General features: G+C 41.2%; 1 protein-coding gene across 1 annotated transcript; it reads right to left on the bottom strand.

The window, feature by feature from the left end:
- Positions 1–848: 848 nt before the first annotated feature.
- On the bottom strand, positions 849–3,969 carry LOC138880918 (uncharacterized). Its single transcript, XM_070161103.1, has 4 exons — positions 3,841–3,969; positions 3,445–3,765; positions 1,562–2,957; positions 849–1,414 (listed from the first exon to the last, which is right to left on the bottom strand). Exons 1-4 carry the CDS (start codon positions 3,967–3,969, stop codon positions 849–851), a joined length of 2,412 nt encoding a protein of 803 aa, XP_070017204.1.
- Positions 3,970–18,651: the final 14,682 nt, after the last annotated feature.

The raw sequence follows: 18,651 nt of genomic DNA, 5'->3' as shown, positions 1-18,651 counted from the left end.
TCTCCCTGGCTCAGGTGGAACCAAGACTAGCGGTGTCGACAAGTATTCCTTGATTCTGTCGAAGGCCTTTTGACAATCATCAGTCCATTTAGTGGCAGCATCCTTCTTTAGCATCTTGAAGATGGGTTCACAAATGACAATGGACTGAGCTATGAATCAGCTGATATAGTTGAGCCTTCCCAGAAAACTCATTACACCTTTCTTGTTCTTTGGCGGTGGCAACTCTTGAATGGCTTTGACCTTTGATGGGTCCAATTCTATTCCCCGGCGACTCACAACGAAACCCAATAACTTTCTGACTGGGACCCCGAACGTACACTTGGCGGGATTCAGTTTTAAGTTGTATGTCCTTAGTCTGTTGAAGAATTTTCTCAAATCTCCCATGTGATCTGCAGCTTTCCTGGATTTAGTGATGACGTCTTCCACATACACCTCGATCTCTTTATGTATCATACCATGAAAGATTGTGGTCATGGCTCTCATGTAGGTAGCACCAGCATTCTTTAAACCGAACGACATCATTCTGTAACAGTACATTCCCCACGGCGTGATGAATGCCGTTTTCTCTGCATCTTCTTCATCCATCCATATCTGGTGGTATCCAGCAAAACAATCGATGAATGACTGGAGCTCATGTTTGGCACAGTTATCAATCAGTATGTGTATATTTGGTAAAGGGAAATCATCCTTAGGACTGGCCTGGTTGAGATCCTGGTAGTCGATATAGACTCTAACCTTCGCATCCTTCTTCTGTACCGGCACAATGTTGGCTAACCATGTTGGATACTCCACTACTCTGAGAACCCTGGCTTTGACTTGCTTGGTGACCTCTTCTTTGATTTTCAAACTCATGTCTGGCTTGAATTTTCTGAGTTTCTGTTTGACTGGTAGCATGCCGGATCCGTCGGCAGCTTGTGAGCCACGATGGATGTGCTAAGACCGGTCATATCATCATACGACCAAGCGAATATATCCTCATATTCTTTCAAAAACTTTGTGTATTCTTCCTTTTCTGATGGTGACAAGTGTATGCTGATACGTGTTTCCTTGACATTTTCTGCGTTCCCCAAATTGATGACCTCAGTTTCGTCTAAGTTAGACTTGGGCCTGTTCTCGAAATTCTTGACCTCCCTAACAACCTCTTCTGGTATCTCATCCTCTTCTGAGTCTATATTCATTTGTCGCACTGTCTCGTTGCAAGTCAAAGTCATTGGTTCATCATCAAGATATGTAATAGTAATGCCCGAGGCTCTCCGAGCAGTGGTGGTCCTGATTGACCAATTGGCGAGGTGCTCTCCTTGGTTCATAGCTTGAATGGAAGGGCCTTCCTCCACTTCCTCCTCGAAGATAACACAAAAATCCATATCATCTTCCAGAAACAGGTTCTTTATTGCTGCTAGTGCCTCGTCTTCCTCTGATCCGTACAAAGTGTCTTGTGGCTGAAAAATCTGCTCCAACTGAGGTATAGGGTGCTCCAGCAGATGGTATGGGTCGCGCCATGGGGGTGACCAGTGGTTGAACTCCTCCCAAGTTTACTCATACCCTAGGCCAAAAGTGGTACCGTGCTTCTTCAGCTTGATAGGTTTGGTGATACCCTGCAGGTTCTTGCCAAGTCCTTTTCCAGGTTCATACCCGCTCCAATTCAGGATACTCTCAATTTTGTTATCCCACCACTTGTCTTTGTCTATGGCGTTGACTCGCTCGATGTGATGGTATGTTTCTCCATCGATTTTCCTTCTACCTCCGATCATCGGGATGGCTTGGCGACTATATATAGGGTTGCTACCGTCACCATCAATGATTACTTCCCTTTGATTCCATTCAAATTTTACAGCCTGATGCAAAGTTGACGCCACAGCCCCAACGACGTGGATCCAGGGTCGTCCTAGCAACAAATTATAGGACGCTGGTACGTCAATGACTTGGAACTCGACATCGAACCAGGTGGGTCCCATCTGCAGGCATAAGATAATTTCTCCAATGGTGGTCCTCTGAGATCCATCAAAATCTTTGACACTGATAGCCCAGTCTTTGATCTCGTGCAATCCCTTGGCCAATGTCCTAAGAGTTACCAATGGACAAATGTTGAGGTTTGCTCCCCCGTCGACTAGAATCCTGGTGACAAAGTGATCCTCGTATTGCACAGTGATGTGCAATACTTTGTTGTGACCAAGCCCTTCTGGCGGTAATTCATCTTCATGGAAGGTGATCTTATGGCTTTCCAATACTTGCCCCACCATGTTTGCTATTTTGCCTCTTGTTATGTTGCTGGGAACATAAGCTTCACTCAATACTTTTATTAAGGCGTTTTTATGTGCCTCTGAGCTTTGTAGAAGAGTCAGAATAGAAATCTGTGCTGGCGTTTTGTTCAGTTGCTCGACGAACGAGTACTCTTTGGCTTGTACTTTCCTCCAAAGGTCATCGGGTCCAGTTTCAACATTCCGCCCGGAGGCCTGCTTGATGGACGCAGCCAAGTGTTCCGGGGTGTATACCCTGCCTGTCCTGGTCATGCCCTGTGCGGCAATCACTTCCCCAGTATATGTCTTTCCCTTCCTTCTAGCCTCAGCGGTGTAATCCCAAGGTATAGCATTTGTCTTGAACGGGGTTACGTCAGTCATGGAGACTGGAATTGGTGCCTTAGGAGGTAACACAGTAACTTCAAATGGCATAGGCACCCTTGCAACTCCGAACTCAACCTCAATTGGTTTTGGCGCCTTTGAAGGTGGTGCTTCAAACTTGAGTGGTACGGACACATTTACCACATCGCCCTCAGAGGGCTGAATCTGGACAACAATGGGATTGAGAGTAACTATTGGCTTCTTAGGCTCGTCTCCTTTAGCTATCAACCCGATTGACCCCTTGGGGTCCCAATCATCTTTGATCTCGATCATATGGATGCCTCTACCCTCGTGGTCAGGCAGAGGGTTGTTGCGGACATTAGGAGCGGGCTCCTTTTTCTATAATGATCTTGTTGTCAATCAGGTTCTGAATCTTGTCTTTCAACGAGCGACACTTATCGATGGTATGGCCCTTCATCCCGGAATGGTATGCGCAAGTCTTGTTTAGGTTGATCTACTGGGAAGGATTTTCTGGAGTTACGGCTGGGATAGGGGTAACGTAACCAGCTGCCTTGAGTTTTTGATATAATTGGTCAATTGGCTCGGCTATGGCGGTATATTGTCTGGGATTTTTGCGGTCGAAGTTTGGTCTAGGTCGAGGGAAGTTTTGACCGGTAGGAGGTGATGGGTAGTGAGAAGGTTGGGAGTTATATGTTTGGTATATAGGTGCGGGTTGGGAATATTTGTGTGAAGCAGTTTCATACGTAGGTGGTGGAGCAGGTGATGGAATTTGGTAGATAGGTGATGGTGCTTGGTAATTTAGGGTAGGTTGATATGTGAGTGGAGCTGAGGGATAGGTTTGGTACTTCATAGGGGAGTTGTTCACTTGTGCAGCCATCACAAAATTCACATCCTTTTTCTTTGATGAGCCACCAGACTGTAAAGCCTTGTTGGTAGCTTGCAATGCCTCGAGGTTAGTGACCATACCATTTTTGATGCCTTCTTCGATTCTTTCTCCCAACTTGATGATGTCGGAGAACCTTTGGCCCTCTATCAACATCAGCCTCTCGTAGTACTGTGGATCCTGAGCACGGACGAAGAACCTGTTCATTTGTTCTTCCTCCAAGGCCGGTCTGACCTTAGCAGCTTCTGACCTCCAACGAATAGCATACTCGCGAAAGTTCTTTGTGGGCTTCTTCTTGAGATTCTATATATAAAACACATCTGGTGCGTTCTCAGTGTTGAACCTAAACCGATCCATAAAGTCAGATGCCATGTTCACCCAGCTAGTCCATTTCTTTGAATCCTGGCTAATATACCATGATAAAGCATCACCCTTCAAACTCCTCATGAACAACTTCATGCGGATCTTCTCGTCCCTTCCGACTCCTACCAGCTTATCACAATACATTCTGAGGTGGACCCTGGGATCACCTGTACCGTCAAATAGTTCAAACTTGGGAGGTTTGTACCGTTCCGGGAGATCAACATCTGGCTGAACATAGAGATCTTCGTAATTTAACCCTTCAACACTTTTGTTACCTTCGAAATCTTGGACCCGACTAGTCAACTTCTTGATCTCAGCGGCCAAATTCTAAATGAGGGAGCTTTTGTCATCTGTCTCGATTGCACTGGCGATTGGCTGACTGTAATGTGGCATGGTGTCCACAAATATTGGAGTGTTATGGTATTTTGTGGTATTTTGTGTTTCAGGAATGTGCAGTGGAGTGTTGTTGCTGGTGTTGCAGGCTTGGGCATGAGCGGGTTGTGCTGGTGGTGTAGCATCAGCAGCGACAAGAGTGATTGACAGACTTGCCAGGTTTCGAACTTGTTCCAATTCTTCTCAAAATCTCAGCAAAGTTTGCTCAAGATGAGCAGCAGTTTCCTTAGTGATTGAAGCGTTCTCAGAGGTTTCCTCGATTTCCTTTCTAGCACTTGTATCTCCCATTTTGCCTTTGTTCCTGTTTCTGGTAGGACTTGGAGGAGGAGGAGGTGGAGGACCGTTGGATCTTGTTGAGTACGCTGATGGTGCTAGAATGCACGAACTAACCTTTGGGGAGAGAAATAAAAATAATAAAAGAAAAAAAACAAAAAGGTAAAAAGTTAGTGCGGATTCTGATAAATAATATTGCAATATTTAAACACATTGTGCTGGAATATAAATCGCTTCCTAATTTGGGTGCCTCGTTGTGCCCGAGGTAAGCCTAGCGACAAATTAAATTTGGAGAACTTATAATGCTAAATTCCTCATTTTATTAATAAAAACAAGACGAGTCTTAAAACAACTAAATGATAAAAATATCACTAATGGCCAATGGCCTTATTACATTATGAAAGCAGAAAATAAGAGTCCTACTACTTGGTCCCAGAAGGACCTTCCCAGATTCGGTACTCTTGCCTCCCTCGTACAGCTGCACCAGCTCGCGCAGTCCTAGCAGCAAGTAAGCTCGGGCCAGGTGCCCACCTTCATTACCCTCAGCATTCTGACAATCATTGATCCTCTTCAGAAATTTACCTTCCAATTCCACTAAGCCTCGTTCCAGATATACCAGTCGGTTGTTGGCGTTGACAGCCATATCATTCCACTCGTTGATCAGCTTTTCATGGGCTTCCTGTATTTCCCGATGTTCGTTCTCGCATTCTCGCATCCTTTTGCGCAGTTGATTATATTTAACCTTTGATGCAGTCTTTTCATCAATAAGCCTATGACCATGGACAAACCCTAGGTGACTCAAACCAATGTGATCATCTTCCAACCAACCTGTGTAGTGCGGCACACACCCGACATGATACTTGTCTGGTTCAATAGACTCCTTCCCTAAAACGAGCTTGCAGTGCCACATATGCTGAGTGTGACACCTGTGCGGGCTGTCATCATCTTGAAAGTCGCCTCTGAAATGAGTCATTTTCTCTATCCTGGGTATGATTTGTTTCCTTTCGGCTTGCCTCATGACTCGGAGGGGGATGTAAGGATGAGTTCCCCTCAGGCCAATGAGTATGAGGAATGGTGCGTCTCGAGAACGGATAATGAACTCCCCTGTTGGGAACCACTCGAACATCCACTGAATTTGATCTTCTTTTAGATTCTCGAACAACTCTACCCATCCACTGGCGTCCTCTGGCTGAGCGAATATATTGGGCGTGAAGTTCATTCGCTTTGGGTGATGAAAAGTGATGTGGTCATCCCAATCCCTGTGTATGATTTCCTGTCTGTAGTCGCCCTTCTGAAGGTGTTCTATAAGCCAAAGCTGAAGTAACAGATTACAACCCTCGAAGTGCGGAGCCCCTTGTTGACATTTTCCCAAGGCTCGATAGATTTCAGCGATGATCATAGGTACTATGCTGAAAGACTACCCGTCAATTCCTTCCATTAAGGTCTTGGTCAGCATGACTAGTCTGGTGTGGATCCTGTCCTTCTTCATAGGGAAAATTATCATGCCCAAGAAGCAAAACATGAACGCGAACACTCTTCTATGTATATTCCCCAAAGAGGTGAGGGAAAATTCGTCCATGTATGTGCGATAGGACTTGTTGTGGCCATACCTCTCGTATAAGAAGTCGAAGGGTATGTAGGAGTCCTTCAAGCAAGAAAGGTCGGGTTTTTTCTTGAGTCCCATCATCTTAAGAAAGCCTCTACTTTTGCGATTCTCCGGCATAAGCAAACCCGGAGTTTACCAAGGGATACCAGCTAGGCCCCCTATCTCTTCTAGCAGAGGGGTCATTTCCAAGTCTCCGAAACGGAACACTGATCGATCACCATCCCAAAACAAAGTGGCAACCTCAATGATCTTGTTATTGGGTTGGATTTCTAGAAGTGAGGGTAAATTCCCTAAGTACTTGCGGACGAGGGTTTGATCACTACCATGAAGATCTTCCCACCAGCTTAGCAACCTTGGGTGGATGTTGGATACCATACCGAATCTGGGGACCTCGTGCCTCATTTTCTACAAAATAAAATGTTAGGCCCTTAACCCCCACTGGACTCGACTATTTAAATCAATAATTAACAAAAGAGCATTTAGTTCTCCAAATAAATGCACATAAAGTGGAGGTGTCCGTTTGGGGTTTCGAGGAAACCCGATGGACTTTGGTTTAGGCTATCTTAATGAGTCATTATGCGGACAACATAACTGACTCGGCTAAGTTTGACCATGATGCATGAAATGTTTAATAGAGTAAGGTTTCTACTTTGAAGTGCTAGACAAGGTACCCTTGAGCGGACAACTCAATAGGGAAAGGCACGGAACCGTCGACTATACCGTTGATCAACTGGTTTTACCGCAAATATGCCTTTACCACATTTAGAGGTTATGATATCGGAAGGGCACAACCACTCATTATAAGAGTTGCTATAGGATTTGTTTTGGCACGAGTGGGATATGATGTTGAGAGATGCAATTACAATAATGAAACAAATTACATGTATTTTCACGTTCATAAAGTAAAGATTACAATAAATGCTCGAAAATGAAAAAGGAATTGAGATAATGGTAAAGCAGTAAAGGGGAAAGCAATTAAAGGAAAAGAAAACACGAAGAGTCAAGTTAGTATTCATGGAGAAATGATTAAAAGCAGGAAATAAAGGTAACAAAGGAAGCAATAAAGTCATAAAAAGAACGTAATGGTAAAAGCCTTAAAGTATCTCCCCAGCAGAGTCGCCATGCTGTCGACACCCCCTTTTTCCCTCCCTAAAAGAAGGCGAAATCGGGTTTACGACATTATAGACAAAACAACTCTTATTCCCCTTTCGAGGAATCGGGATATGGAATTTGAAGAGTCGCCACCTAATGATTATAGTGCATTATGACACTTTTAAGGAAGAAAAGAGTTTTGAAAGATAAACCAGAGTTCGGGTAAGGGCTTGAGATTATCTCGAGGGGAAGGTGTTTGGCACCCCTCAAGATCCAGTAGTGTGGTTCCCGACCGTGCTTAGTTATGACTTTAAGAATATAAATAAACAAGCAAAATTTGCACATAGGAAGTGTAAACAAGTTGAAAAATTTTGAAAGAAGAAAGACACAAGTGATTTTGAAAAGAGAAAAGCTTAGTTGAAGAAAACACTAATTTAAGAAAACATTGATAACTAAAGAAGGAGAAAGGGGTCCTAGGTTTAAATATAATATGAATCAGTTTGGTGCAATACCCATCAATCATTCTCACACGAGATATTAGTGCACCGTCATCATCTCCATATTCTACCCTTCCCACCCCGTTAGGGTATTAAACGCGATTAGTTTCGTTTTATTTATTGCATGCTAGTACCCGTCCCAACCTATCAATCCCGGGGTATTTGGAGTTCTAATCCTAAAGGGAGGAAAGGGATGGAGGCATATATGGAGCTTAAAAGGATAAAATACTAGGGCGTCAGTCAAAACAAATAACAAATAAGCGGGGGCTAAAATAAATATGCAAGGCTCACATAAAACCCCATAAATCACATAACAATTAGTTTAGCATGTCTTGCATATACTGGTTTGGTCTTTAATTAAAACTTAAACGGCGGACGGATCAATTTAACACATAGAATTAGATAAAAGGTCTGCATTAGGCAACTCGGATCCAATTGTCAGAAATTGAAGTACTTTAAATGAATTATTTAGAAAGTACTAATTTCAGAAAAAGCCTAATGCAGAAAGGATTAAAACAGATAGTTGAGATTGCAGAAATTCGGAATTGACTTTGAAATCTACAGATTTGAAATACAGTAGAGTTATGAAAAAGAGTTTCGAAAGTAAAGCGACTTTAAAAGTAAGAACAAACTGAATACTGTTTTGAATATAACAGCTTCCTGAGATGAAAATTTAAGCAAAAGATTGAAGACCGTTTTAGCAAAGAGAGATGCAAGTTTAAAAAAAAGAAATCGAGAATTTTGCAGACTTGTAAGAGTTCTGGCAATAAACAGATTAGTACAAGTTTGTTGAAAAAGTTGAATCCAATTTCCAGATTATTGCTTATAAAGATTAGGCGAGTTTGAACCCTGTAGGCAGGATATCTATACATGTTATTAAGCCGTTAAGAAAAAATGAGTATTTGGTTACCCTACAGTTTGCCTAACGTTTTCATGTATTTCCTATAGGCATGATTTCTACGTGCAATGGGTTATTCGATTATTAGGTCCTATAGGCAGGATTTCTACTGATTTGTGATATTCAATCTTATAGACATGATTTCTAAATGATTGAGTTAAAGGAATGTAAAGGCCTATAGATATGGTCTCTAGGTGATTGAAAGCATTAAAATCCTATAGGCATGATTTCTACCCTTTAACTCATGCAAGTAATATAAACCCCTCCCACACCCTTTACTAATATTCCCCGAGTTCTTTTTACAAGATTATTACAGAACCAGAAGAAAGAAAGTAAATAGAAATACATCACAGCCTACAGCTAGATCCGAGCAACCTAATTCAATCTTAATGCCCAATATTATGTCTTTCACCAAATCCGGATTCCAGATTCCGAGGCCTTCTCTTACTCAGAATTTTTTCAAAGTTCCAAGGAGCTTCAAGAACTCCATGCAATGCTTAACATTCTAAATAGTTGATATAATAATAGAATAGTGCAGTGTGGAAGTGCCAACCCTCAGGCATCCAAGTTCAGAGGGAACTCAGGGGTCCCAAAGCATGGCTTGCAAGAGAGGGGCAGAACTGAATAGCTAAGAGTAAGTGCAAAGTGAAAAGGGGGATTGGGGAGCCGTGACTGGTGGTGGTCATGCCTAGCCACAAGGTAGGCTAGCACACCCCAAACCACCTGTTTGATTAAACAAATTAGGAGCAGACCTTTGAAGGTCAGACCAGGGTCAGGACAGTGATTAGGACGCTACCATACCCAAGTCCAAGTCTCAAACACATAAAGGGGGAAAGGGAATGGGGAACTGATTGAGTTTTGGATTCAAAGAACCCAGTTCAGAAACATAGACAACAATATTAGAGTGCTGTCATGCTTTGAACCATAACTCACATATAAAGGGGTAAAGTGTAAAGGAATTCACGTAAGAAAAATAATGATAAAGTTGCATAAAACACTAAAGAAAAAGCATAACAGAATTGGGATGTAAAACACATAGTCGAGAAGCAGTATTAAACTAAGATGGACATACCACAGCAAGCAAACAGCAGAAACAACTCAGGTTTTCAACAGAACACTCGAAGATTCAAGGAGAACTTAAAAGTATTTCAGAAAGAAAAGAGAAGTAGAAAACAGAACTGATCAGTGTGTTGAGAGAAGAAGAGAGTTAGTCGACTGATTGCCTTTTGTTCCTTTTACTTTTTTTTTTCTTGGTTTTTTCTTATTTTTTTTTCGAAAAAGGGGAGGGCTAAGCCCTTTATATAGTTTTGAAAACAGGTGAGGCAGGCAAAGGATACAAACATAGAAACTAATCAAATTAGTATCAATCAGGGTAGCCAGACTCCTTTAATTAAGGGTCTAGTTCAAATGACTAAGAAGGAAGAGAGAATCAGTTTATTAAGGCTAAATTAAGGTAAAGAGACCATATAGTGCACAAATAGGGCCAAATACATAGTTGGTATTTAAGGAGAGAGGGCACAGTAGGTACAAATTTGAAAAAATCAGTCAAAGGATCTCGGATCCAGTTGCAAACCACAAAGAAACTGAGGTAATTAAGGAAGTAAATGATCCAGACATTGGTACAAAATCACAGAAGATACATGATCAATTATTTAAGGAAAACATCAGTAAGGTAAAAGATGTTCAATCAAGAGAAATCAGTGACAAATTTCTTAGCATGATTAAAGGGATTTCAAAACTTTGAAAGGGAAGCTTATATATAAAGCATACAGTTCAAACCAAAGAAGAACAATGAGAGTTTTCATGATCACATGCAAATAAGATTTTGAGTTCGATTGCAGACTCGTCGTGAGTCTGTAAACTTAACCCTAGTGTCTTTTACTCAAAGAAAAAGAAAAACCCAAATTCTAAGGTTTCCCCCATCGAATCAAACACAGAAACGAGAAGGCAAATGAACAGACTCAAGGAGTCTTATGAGAATCCGGAAAATACAATAGCAGGCTTGAAACAATCAAAGAAAGAAAACCATTTTAAGGCATGAAGAACATGTTCAGACAACTTCGGAACTTAAGAAAGGATGGGGATTTAAGCAGAACAGAAAAAAATGCTTAACAAGAAACACGAACATAGTTCAGAAAAGCAAAACATCGAGAAACACAGTAGTAAATACGCATGGTAGAAGAGTGAGAAAACAGACTTAATCATGTGAGCATACATATAAAAGTAGGAAGACAATATGCGTAATAGAGGAGGAAAACATACAAGCATACCGCAGACAAACATCTAAAGAAAAGAACAACAAAAATCGAAAGACTTTCAGAAACCCTAATTTGAAAACCAACGATTTTGAAAGGGAAATTTGGGGAAAACCCTCAAACATCAAATATAACATAGATTTAGCACAGCTCTAAAAGAATAAAATGAAATGGAACCTCGAATAGGCTAGATTTTCTGAGAACCCTAAAGGACGAGAAGGCTTGGAAGTCTCGAGAGAGGATCTGAGCTGCTAAAGTCGAATCCAGGCTCAAGAGGCTAAGGTATGCTGGAGGAAGGCCGAAAACGGCCAAAGAATCTCTAATCGGCCAAGGTCTGGATGAAGACCTTCGAAGTCTAGCCTCGAATATTCAGCGAGCAGGCGTATAGGAGCAGGAGATGGTGAGTAGAGATCATCCATGGCTAGATTAGCCATGGATTCAATTGGATTTGGTGTCAGAGGGGGTAGGCGGCTACTAGGGTTTCAGGAGTTGAGAGAGTTTTGAAAGAGAAGAGGGAACCTAAGGAGGCGGGTAGGTGAAAGTGATTTTAGGGTTGGGGTGTTGGTGGATAAAAAAAGGAAAGGAGGAAATGCCACGGCCAGGATCAAAAGGGGAGCCGGGCGGGTAAAATAAACGGGCTGTGGGTCGGGTTAATTGGGATATGGGTTGGTCTGAAATGGGTTGAAATTGGGTTTTAAATTGGGGTTAATTGAGGTCGAAATTGGGCTAGAATTGAAAGTAAAATGGGCTGCAATTGAAATAGCCATTTTTTCCTTTTTGAATTTACAAAAATAGTAAATGATGTTTAGAATCAAATTAAAAATACTGAGTTGATAAAAAATATGTAAGTACTAATTTAAAAATATTAGAAATAATTTTGTGATTAAAAATGCTATTAAATCGAGAAATAGGCTAAAATTACAATTTCATGCAATTTTAGTTTTAAAAATAACAAATGGACTTGTAAAATTATGCAAAAATCATGTAAATTATATTTTGATGTAAATGTGAGAACAAAGTAAATTATTTACCAAAATGACAAGTTTTGGGAATAATTGTTGGATTTTATAGTGCAAAAAAGGCCATAAATTGGTTTTAAAGATCCTAAAGAATTTTGTAAAAAATACCAAAACCCTTGGGGATGCTTATATATGAATATACAAAGTATTTTGAGTATAAACATATATAGGTAAAATTTGGGTATCAACACCAGTCGATGAGGCTACCTGGGAGACCAAGCAGGATATGCACAACCATTACCCTCATCTTTTCACTACTTCAGGTATGTCTCTATGCTCGTTCGAGGACGAACGAATTTTTAAGTGTAGGAAGATGTGACAACCCGGACGGTCATCTTAAGATTTAATGCCCCGATCCCCTATTAACTGCTTTCCCCAAGTATATTTCCACTATTTTGATTTGCCGGGATGTTCGATTTTGAGTTTCGGAAGTTTTGGGACACTTAGTCCCTAAATGATATCTAAGTGTTGGAAAGTTAACCATAGTTGGAACAGTGTGAAGATGGCCTCGGAATGGAAATTCGATGGTTCCGTTATCTCTGTTGGGTGATTTCGGGGTTAGGAGCGTATTCGGATTATGTTTTGGAGGTCCGTATCTAATTTAGGCTTGAAATGCCGAAGTTTGAATTTTTGAAGTTTCCAGTTCGATAGTGAGATTTTTATTCGAGGGTCGGAATGGAATTTCGAGAGTTTCAATAGTTCCGTTGTGTCACTTGGGACGTGTGTGCAAAATTTCAGGTCGTTCGGACGAGGTTTGATAGACTTTGATCGAAACCATATTTTTGAGGATTTTGAAGTTCTTAGGCTTAAATCCATGGTTAATTCGAGGTTTCGATGTTGTTTTAGGTATTTTAAGGATTGGTACAAGTTTGGATAGTAGTTTGTGACTTGTTGGTGCCTTTGGTTGAGGTTCCGGGTGCCTCGAGGTGAAATCAGATGGTTGACGGAGGAAATTTTGGAGTTTAAGTTGCAGCTTCAGCTACTGGTGTTGTCATAATCGCACATGCGGTTTGGGTTCCGCAGGTGCGGCGCCGCAGAATAGGCTAAACGGCCGCAAAAGCGAAATTTTGACCTTCTCTCCAGAAACAACATATGCGTTATATTTTCCGCAGAAGTGGTACCGCACCTGCGGGTAAAAGGCTGCGGATGCGGATTTTAGCCTTTAGGTGGGAAGTTGCAGATGCGACATTTGTTCCGTAGAAGCGGGACCGCAGATGCGGATACTGCTGGGCATTTATTTAATAGAGGTTCCGTGACTTGGAGGTTTATTTCACCATTTTTATCTCGGCTTGGGAGCTTTTGGGGTGATTTGGAAGAGGGATTTCAAGGGAACTTCATTAAGGTAAGGAATTTGGACCTAAAACTCATTCCTATGCTATTATTTCAAGGATTAGAGCTAGAAATTATGGAAATTATGGGTGGAATTTGGAGAAAAACTTGGGCTTAGTGTTGGAGCCCTTTGAGTAATGATTTGAGGGACCATTTGAGGTTCGATTCTAGAAATCTTAGTATGCATGAACTCGTGAGAGTGAGAGGTTTCTGAAAATATAAAATTTACCCGATTCCAAGGCGAGGGCCTGAGGGGCGTTTTGGTTATTTTACACAATTTCGCATATTAGCTTAGAATTTAATTGAAGAATCAGTTACTTGAAGTGTTATTTACATTATGCTAATGAATTGAATAGATTTGGGCCATTTGGAGTCGACTACTCGTGGCAAAGACGTGGTCTCGGTTTGATTTTGAGCCGGTTCGAGGTAAGTGGCTTGTCTAACCTTGTGTGGGGGACCTTCCCCTCAGGATTGATATATTTGGTAACTGAAATGCCTTGTACATGAGGTGACGAGTGCGTACTTGTGCAAATTATTGAAAATCCGGTTTTCTTTACCTAAACTCTGTGTAGCTTGCTAAGCTAGAATTATTTGTTGCCTTAATAAGAAATTACCTTTCTCCGAATATTTTCTTGCTGCTGTTGTGTATTTATATTAGGACTACGGATGTGGGATTCCGGTAGCTCCCCCTTGTCTGTTTACTTTGGGACTGCGGGTTAGATTCCCGATAGATCCCCCTACACATTTATTTTGGGACTACGGGTTATATTCCCGATAGATCTCACTGCACATTTACTTTGGGACTGCGGGTTAGATTCCCGATAGATCTCCCTACACATTTACTTTGGGACTGCGGGTTAGATTCCTGATTAGATCCCCCTGCACATTTACCTTGGGACTGCAGGTTAGATTCCCGATAGACCCCCCTGCACAGTTATATAGAATTACGGGAATGCACCCGGTAGATTCCCCTAGTACTGAGTATTTATATTTGAGGACTACAGATCGAGATTTCTGGTAGATCCCCCGTGCATTTATAGTTGGACTATGGGGAGGGATCCTGAGAGATCCTTCGGACATATCTATGATGGACTACAGGATGGTATCCCGAGAGATCTATTGGACAGTTGTAATTGGGACTACAGGACAGTATCCTGGAAGGTGCCCAGTTGTTATCTATGTGTTGAGTTGTATTTCTTTCGGTGTCTTGTTTGTCTCTATTTTAGTTGTTTCTATTTTGTCAACTTTATGTTATTTCTTATTGTTGAACTTATTTATACTGCTTTATTCCACACTGTTAACCCTTATATTGTATTTTACCTCAGTAGGTTCTTGACCTTCCTCATCACTATCCGACCGAGGTTTGGCTTGGCACTTACTAAGTACCGCTGTGGTGTACTCATGCCCCTTCTGCCCATGTTTTTCATGTGCTGATCCAGGTACTTCTGTTCAGGCCTACCATCCTTGAGGGAGGCGACTACTTAGAGATTTCGACGTACATATGCCGTGTCCGCAGACCGAGGAGTCCCTTTCTATTCCATCCTTTTAGTATTTAGCCCTTATGTACCTTCTGTTCTTATTAGACAAATTCCAGAGTTAGAGCTGTATAGTATTTCTTTTTCTTAGCGTGTAATTTGTGGGTTTTCGGGTCTTGGATTTAGATAATTGTTTTGAGATTATTATTATATGGTGTATGCCTAGCGACACATTTAAACACTGTTATTGCCTAAATCCTGCTTTTAAATTGTTTTACTTCCGCAAGTTTAGATTATTTTTCCGCACTTGTTAGGCATACCTAGTTGTAGCGACTAGGTGCCATCACGACAGATCATGGAGGGCGAACTGTGGTCATGACAGTTATTCAGGTTCATATCTTAGACACATGCCTAGGGGTGTTTGACAGGCAGGACTCAGGCACCATTCGCAGCCCATCGGTTTGGGTCATGACAAAAGTGGTATCAGAGCAGTTTTGTTCTAGGGTTGTCTATAGACCGTGTCTAGTAGAGTCCTTTTTATGGGTTTGTCGTGCGCCACACTTATATACAGGAGGCTACATGACACAGAGGATGTTATCCTCTTTTGTTATCTTAGATCGTGCGATATAAGCATTTTTGTTCCTAATGATATGTTACATTTTTAGCGATGCCTCTGAAGACTACAACCACTAGCACGAGTCACAAGGCTACGAAGGTGTTAGATACAGAGATAAGTTATACTATGGATTCAGACACATCAAAGATCATGGGTTCTATTGAGGAGAATCCATATGAGTTATCCGTTCGAGTTGTTTTGATCACTCCGCAGTAGATGGGGTGAGAGGAATTCCGACCTCACCAAGGCCCTTAGTTTCACAACCCGTTGATCAGGGTATGAGGGAAGTAGTTCATGGATTGGAATAGCCGGGATTCCCTCAAGCTCAAAACTATGTCAAGGTATTTGAGGACACCAACTCTTCTGAGGTTCCATATAGTCCACAGTCTTGGAAGTCCGTCAATCAAGGTTCGTTAGTGTATGTTATGGGATACGTAGAGGAAGAAGATAGTAGTCGGGCCAAGAGGAGGAGGGTAACTGATAAGGACATGAAGATTCCGCTTCGAAGTGTGTTCTATTGAGGTTCTTATATAGGACGAGGTAAGGACCCTCTACTATAGACTTCCTCCAGGTGTCAATTTTTGGTTGGTGAGTTCCACCTCTTCTTGAAATAATACCAAGTCAGTATTTTAAATGTGTTTGGTTGTTTTGTGAGGATGTAGGGAGCCCCGTCCCGACTTGTATATATTATGGCTATGCCTACTTAGAGGTTTTGCAGACAATATCATATATATAGTTTTGGGTATGATATGTCTATGTCGTAGTCGATCCCTATGTATATAAACCTTTTTCTAAATTAATTATGCGAGTTAAGTCTTAATTCTGTTGCTTATATATATGAATGTCGTCGTAATGTCCCGTGATAGATTTAATAATAAACAAGGATAAGCTACATGGTGTTTGGTTGGGTAGGACTTGATATTATAATGTGTATGGATTGGTTGGGATTTTGTTATGCTAACATAAAGTGTAGGTCAAGGATGGTTTAATTTTAGTCCCCAGGAGAGCCTATTTTGGAGTGGAAAGGTAACATGGCATCACTGAGAGGTAGATTTATTTCCTATCTCAAGGAAAGGAAGATGATCAAAAAGGGCTGTATTTCTCACTTAGTTCAGGATGTGGAAGTAGAGTCACCAACCATTCAGTCCATCCCTGTGGTGAATGAGTTTCCCAATGTTTTCCCCGATGAGCTTACGGGTCTTATGCTAGAGCGAGAAATTGAGTTTTCTATTGACCTACTACCAGATACTCATCCAATATCTATTCCCCCCTATAGAATGGCCCTCGCAAAGTTGAAAAAAGTTAAAGGAACAACTAAGGGACTTGTACTTGTTGACATAGTATGTCACCATGGGGAATGCCTGTGTTGTTTGTAAGAAAGAAAGATGATTTCTTACGAATGTGTATTGATTATAGGCAACTAAATAAGGTGGCGATCAAGAATAAGTACCCGCTCCCGAGAATTGATGATCTATTTGATCAGTTATAAGGTGTCGAGTGTTTTTCAAAGATAGACTTGAGGCTTGGGTACCTTCAGGTAATGGTTAAGGATGAAGATATTTTGAAGACTACATTCAGGACTAGATATGGGCACTTTGAGTTTCGAGTTATGTCGTTCAGTCTGACCAATGCCCTAGTAGTATTCATGGAATTAATGAACCACATGTTCAGCCATTTTTTAATCTATTCATAATTGTATTTATTGACGATATATTGGCATATTCTCATTCAGAGGCTGAGCATGCACATCATCTGCGTATTGTGCTTAAAGTTGTATAAGAAGGGAAGTTGTATGCAAAATTTTCTAACTATGAACTCTGGTTGAACTCCATAGCTTTCCTTGGGCATATTATTTTGGGTAAGGACATCTAAGTGGATACATAAGAGACTAAGGCAGTGAAGACTTTGCCTAGACCCACAACACCGATGAAGATTCGTAGCTTATTTTTGCAGGTTATTACAAGAAACTTGCAATGCAATTTTCTTCTCTTCCATATTTGACCAAAGTGGTATGTGGTGTATTGCTTGATGTTCCGGAATAACATAAGGAACTCTATGGTGCAAGCAGGTTGAAGAAAGGTTGCGAATAAGTATAAATAGATATGTGTAGGTCGCAAGCTAAAGTATGGTAGAGCGACAAGGTTCTAGGAAGACAGAAGGAAGGATAAGAAAAGATGAGTAAAAAGGTAACAAGAATGCATAAGTCCTTGGGAATAAGTTCATAAGAGAGCTAATGGTTTCTCTAAGTTATAGAAGGCTCAGTATAGCCCGAGTGAACTCAAATGAGTCTAAGACTAGTAACGTTTATAATAGATGAAATGTTGCCCTAGTAGTGGGATAAGGGCAAAATTGTGAGGGGTAAAAGATGAAGTTTTGGCCTCTGAAGAGGGAATTTCCTGAATTGTACAAGATTAGGATAACTATGTAAGTTAACTTAGAAGGGAACTAGGTTTCAATGGACCAATCCTTACGAATGAAGTTTCCAAGCATTGAAGAACAAATTAACTTCAACACCGGTTCTAATGCTTCAAGGGGGGACCGATGGTTACGTTATCTATTGTGACGCTTCAGGTGTTGGGTTTGGTTATGTGCTGATGCAGCATGGTAAGGTTGTGGATCATGCTTCTAGACAACTAAGAAAGCACGAGAAGAACTACCTGACCCACGATTTAGAGTTAGACGCGGTGATTCATGCACTAAAGATATGGAGGCACCACTTTTATGGCATTCATGTTGATATCTATATGGATCAAAAGAGCCTCCAGTATATCTTCAAGCAAAAGGAATTGAATCCTCGTCAAAGGATATGGTTGGAGCTACTTAAAGACTATGACGTTGATATTTTATACCATCCGGGGAAGGCGAGCATAGTAGCCGACACCCTCAACTATAGATCTATAGGTAGCCTGTTATATTTACAACCAGAAAAGAGGAAAATAGGCCATGAGGTTTATCTGCTAGCTAGTCTTAGAGTTCGGATACTGGGCTCAGGTGACATTGGAATTACTCTTCAGGATACGTCGACATCCTCATTAGTAATTGAAGTAAAGAAACGCTAGTATGAGGATCTTGTGTTATTTCATTGTAGGGATAACACCCTTCATAAGGAGAATACACCATTTGGAATTACACAAAATGGGGTCCTCAGATATCAAGGACGATTGTGTGTGCCTGATATTGTAGGGCTACGTTGGTAGGTATGGCAGCAACTCACTATTCTCGTTATTCTATCCATCCAGGAGCAACAAAGATGTATCATGATATCAGGGAAGTGTATTGGTGGGATGGAATGAAAAAGGATATAGTAGAGTTTGTTGCTCAATATCCTAACTGTCAGCTGGTTAAAATCGAGCATCAAAAGCCCCGTGGGTTA

This window comes from Nicotiana sylvestris, chromosome 11 (genome assembly GCF_000393655.2).
Source record: "Nicotiana sylvestris chromosome 11, ASM39365v2, whole genome shotgun sequence".
NCBI lineage: Eukaryota > Viridiplantae > Streptophyta > Magnoliopsida > Solanales > Solanaceae > Nicotiana > Nicotiana sylvestris.
The sequence above is the reverse complement of the archived record's forward strand: the minus strand, read 5'-3'. Positions and strand labels throughout refer to the sequence as shown.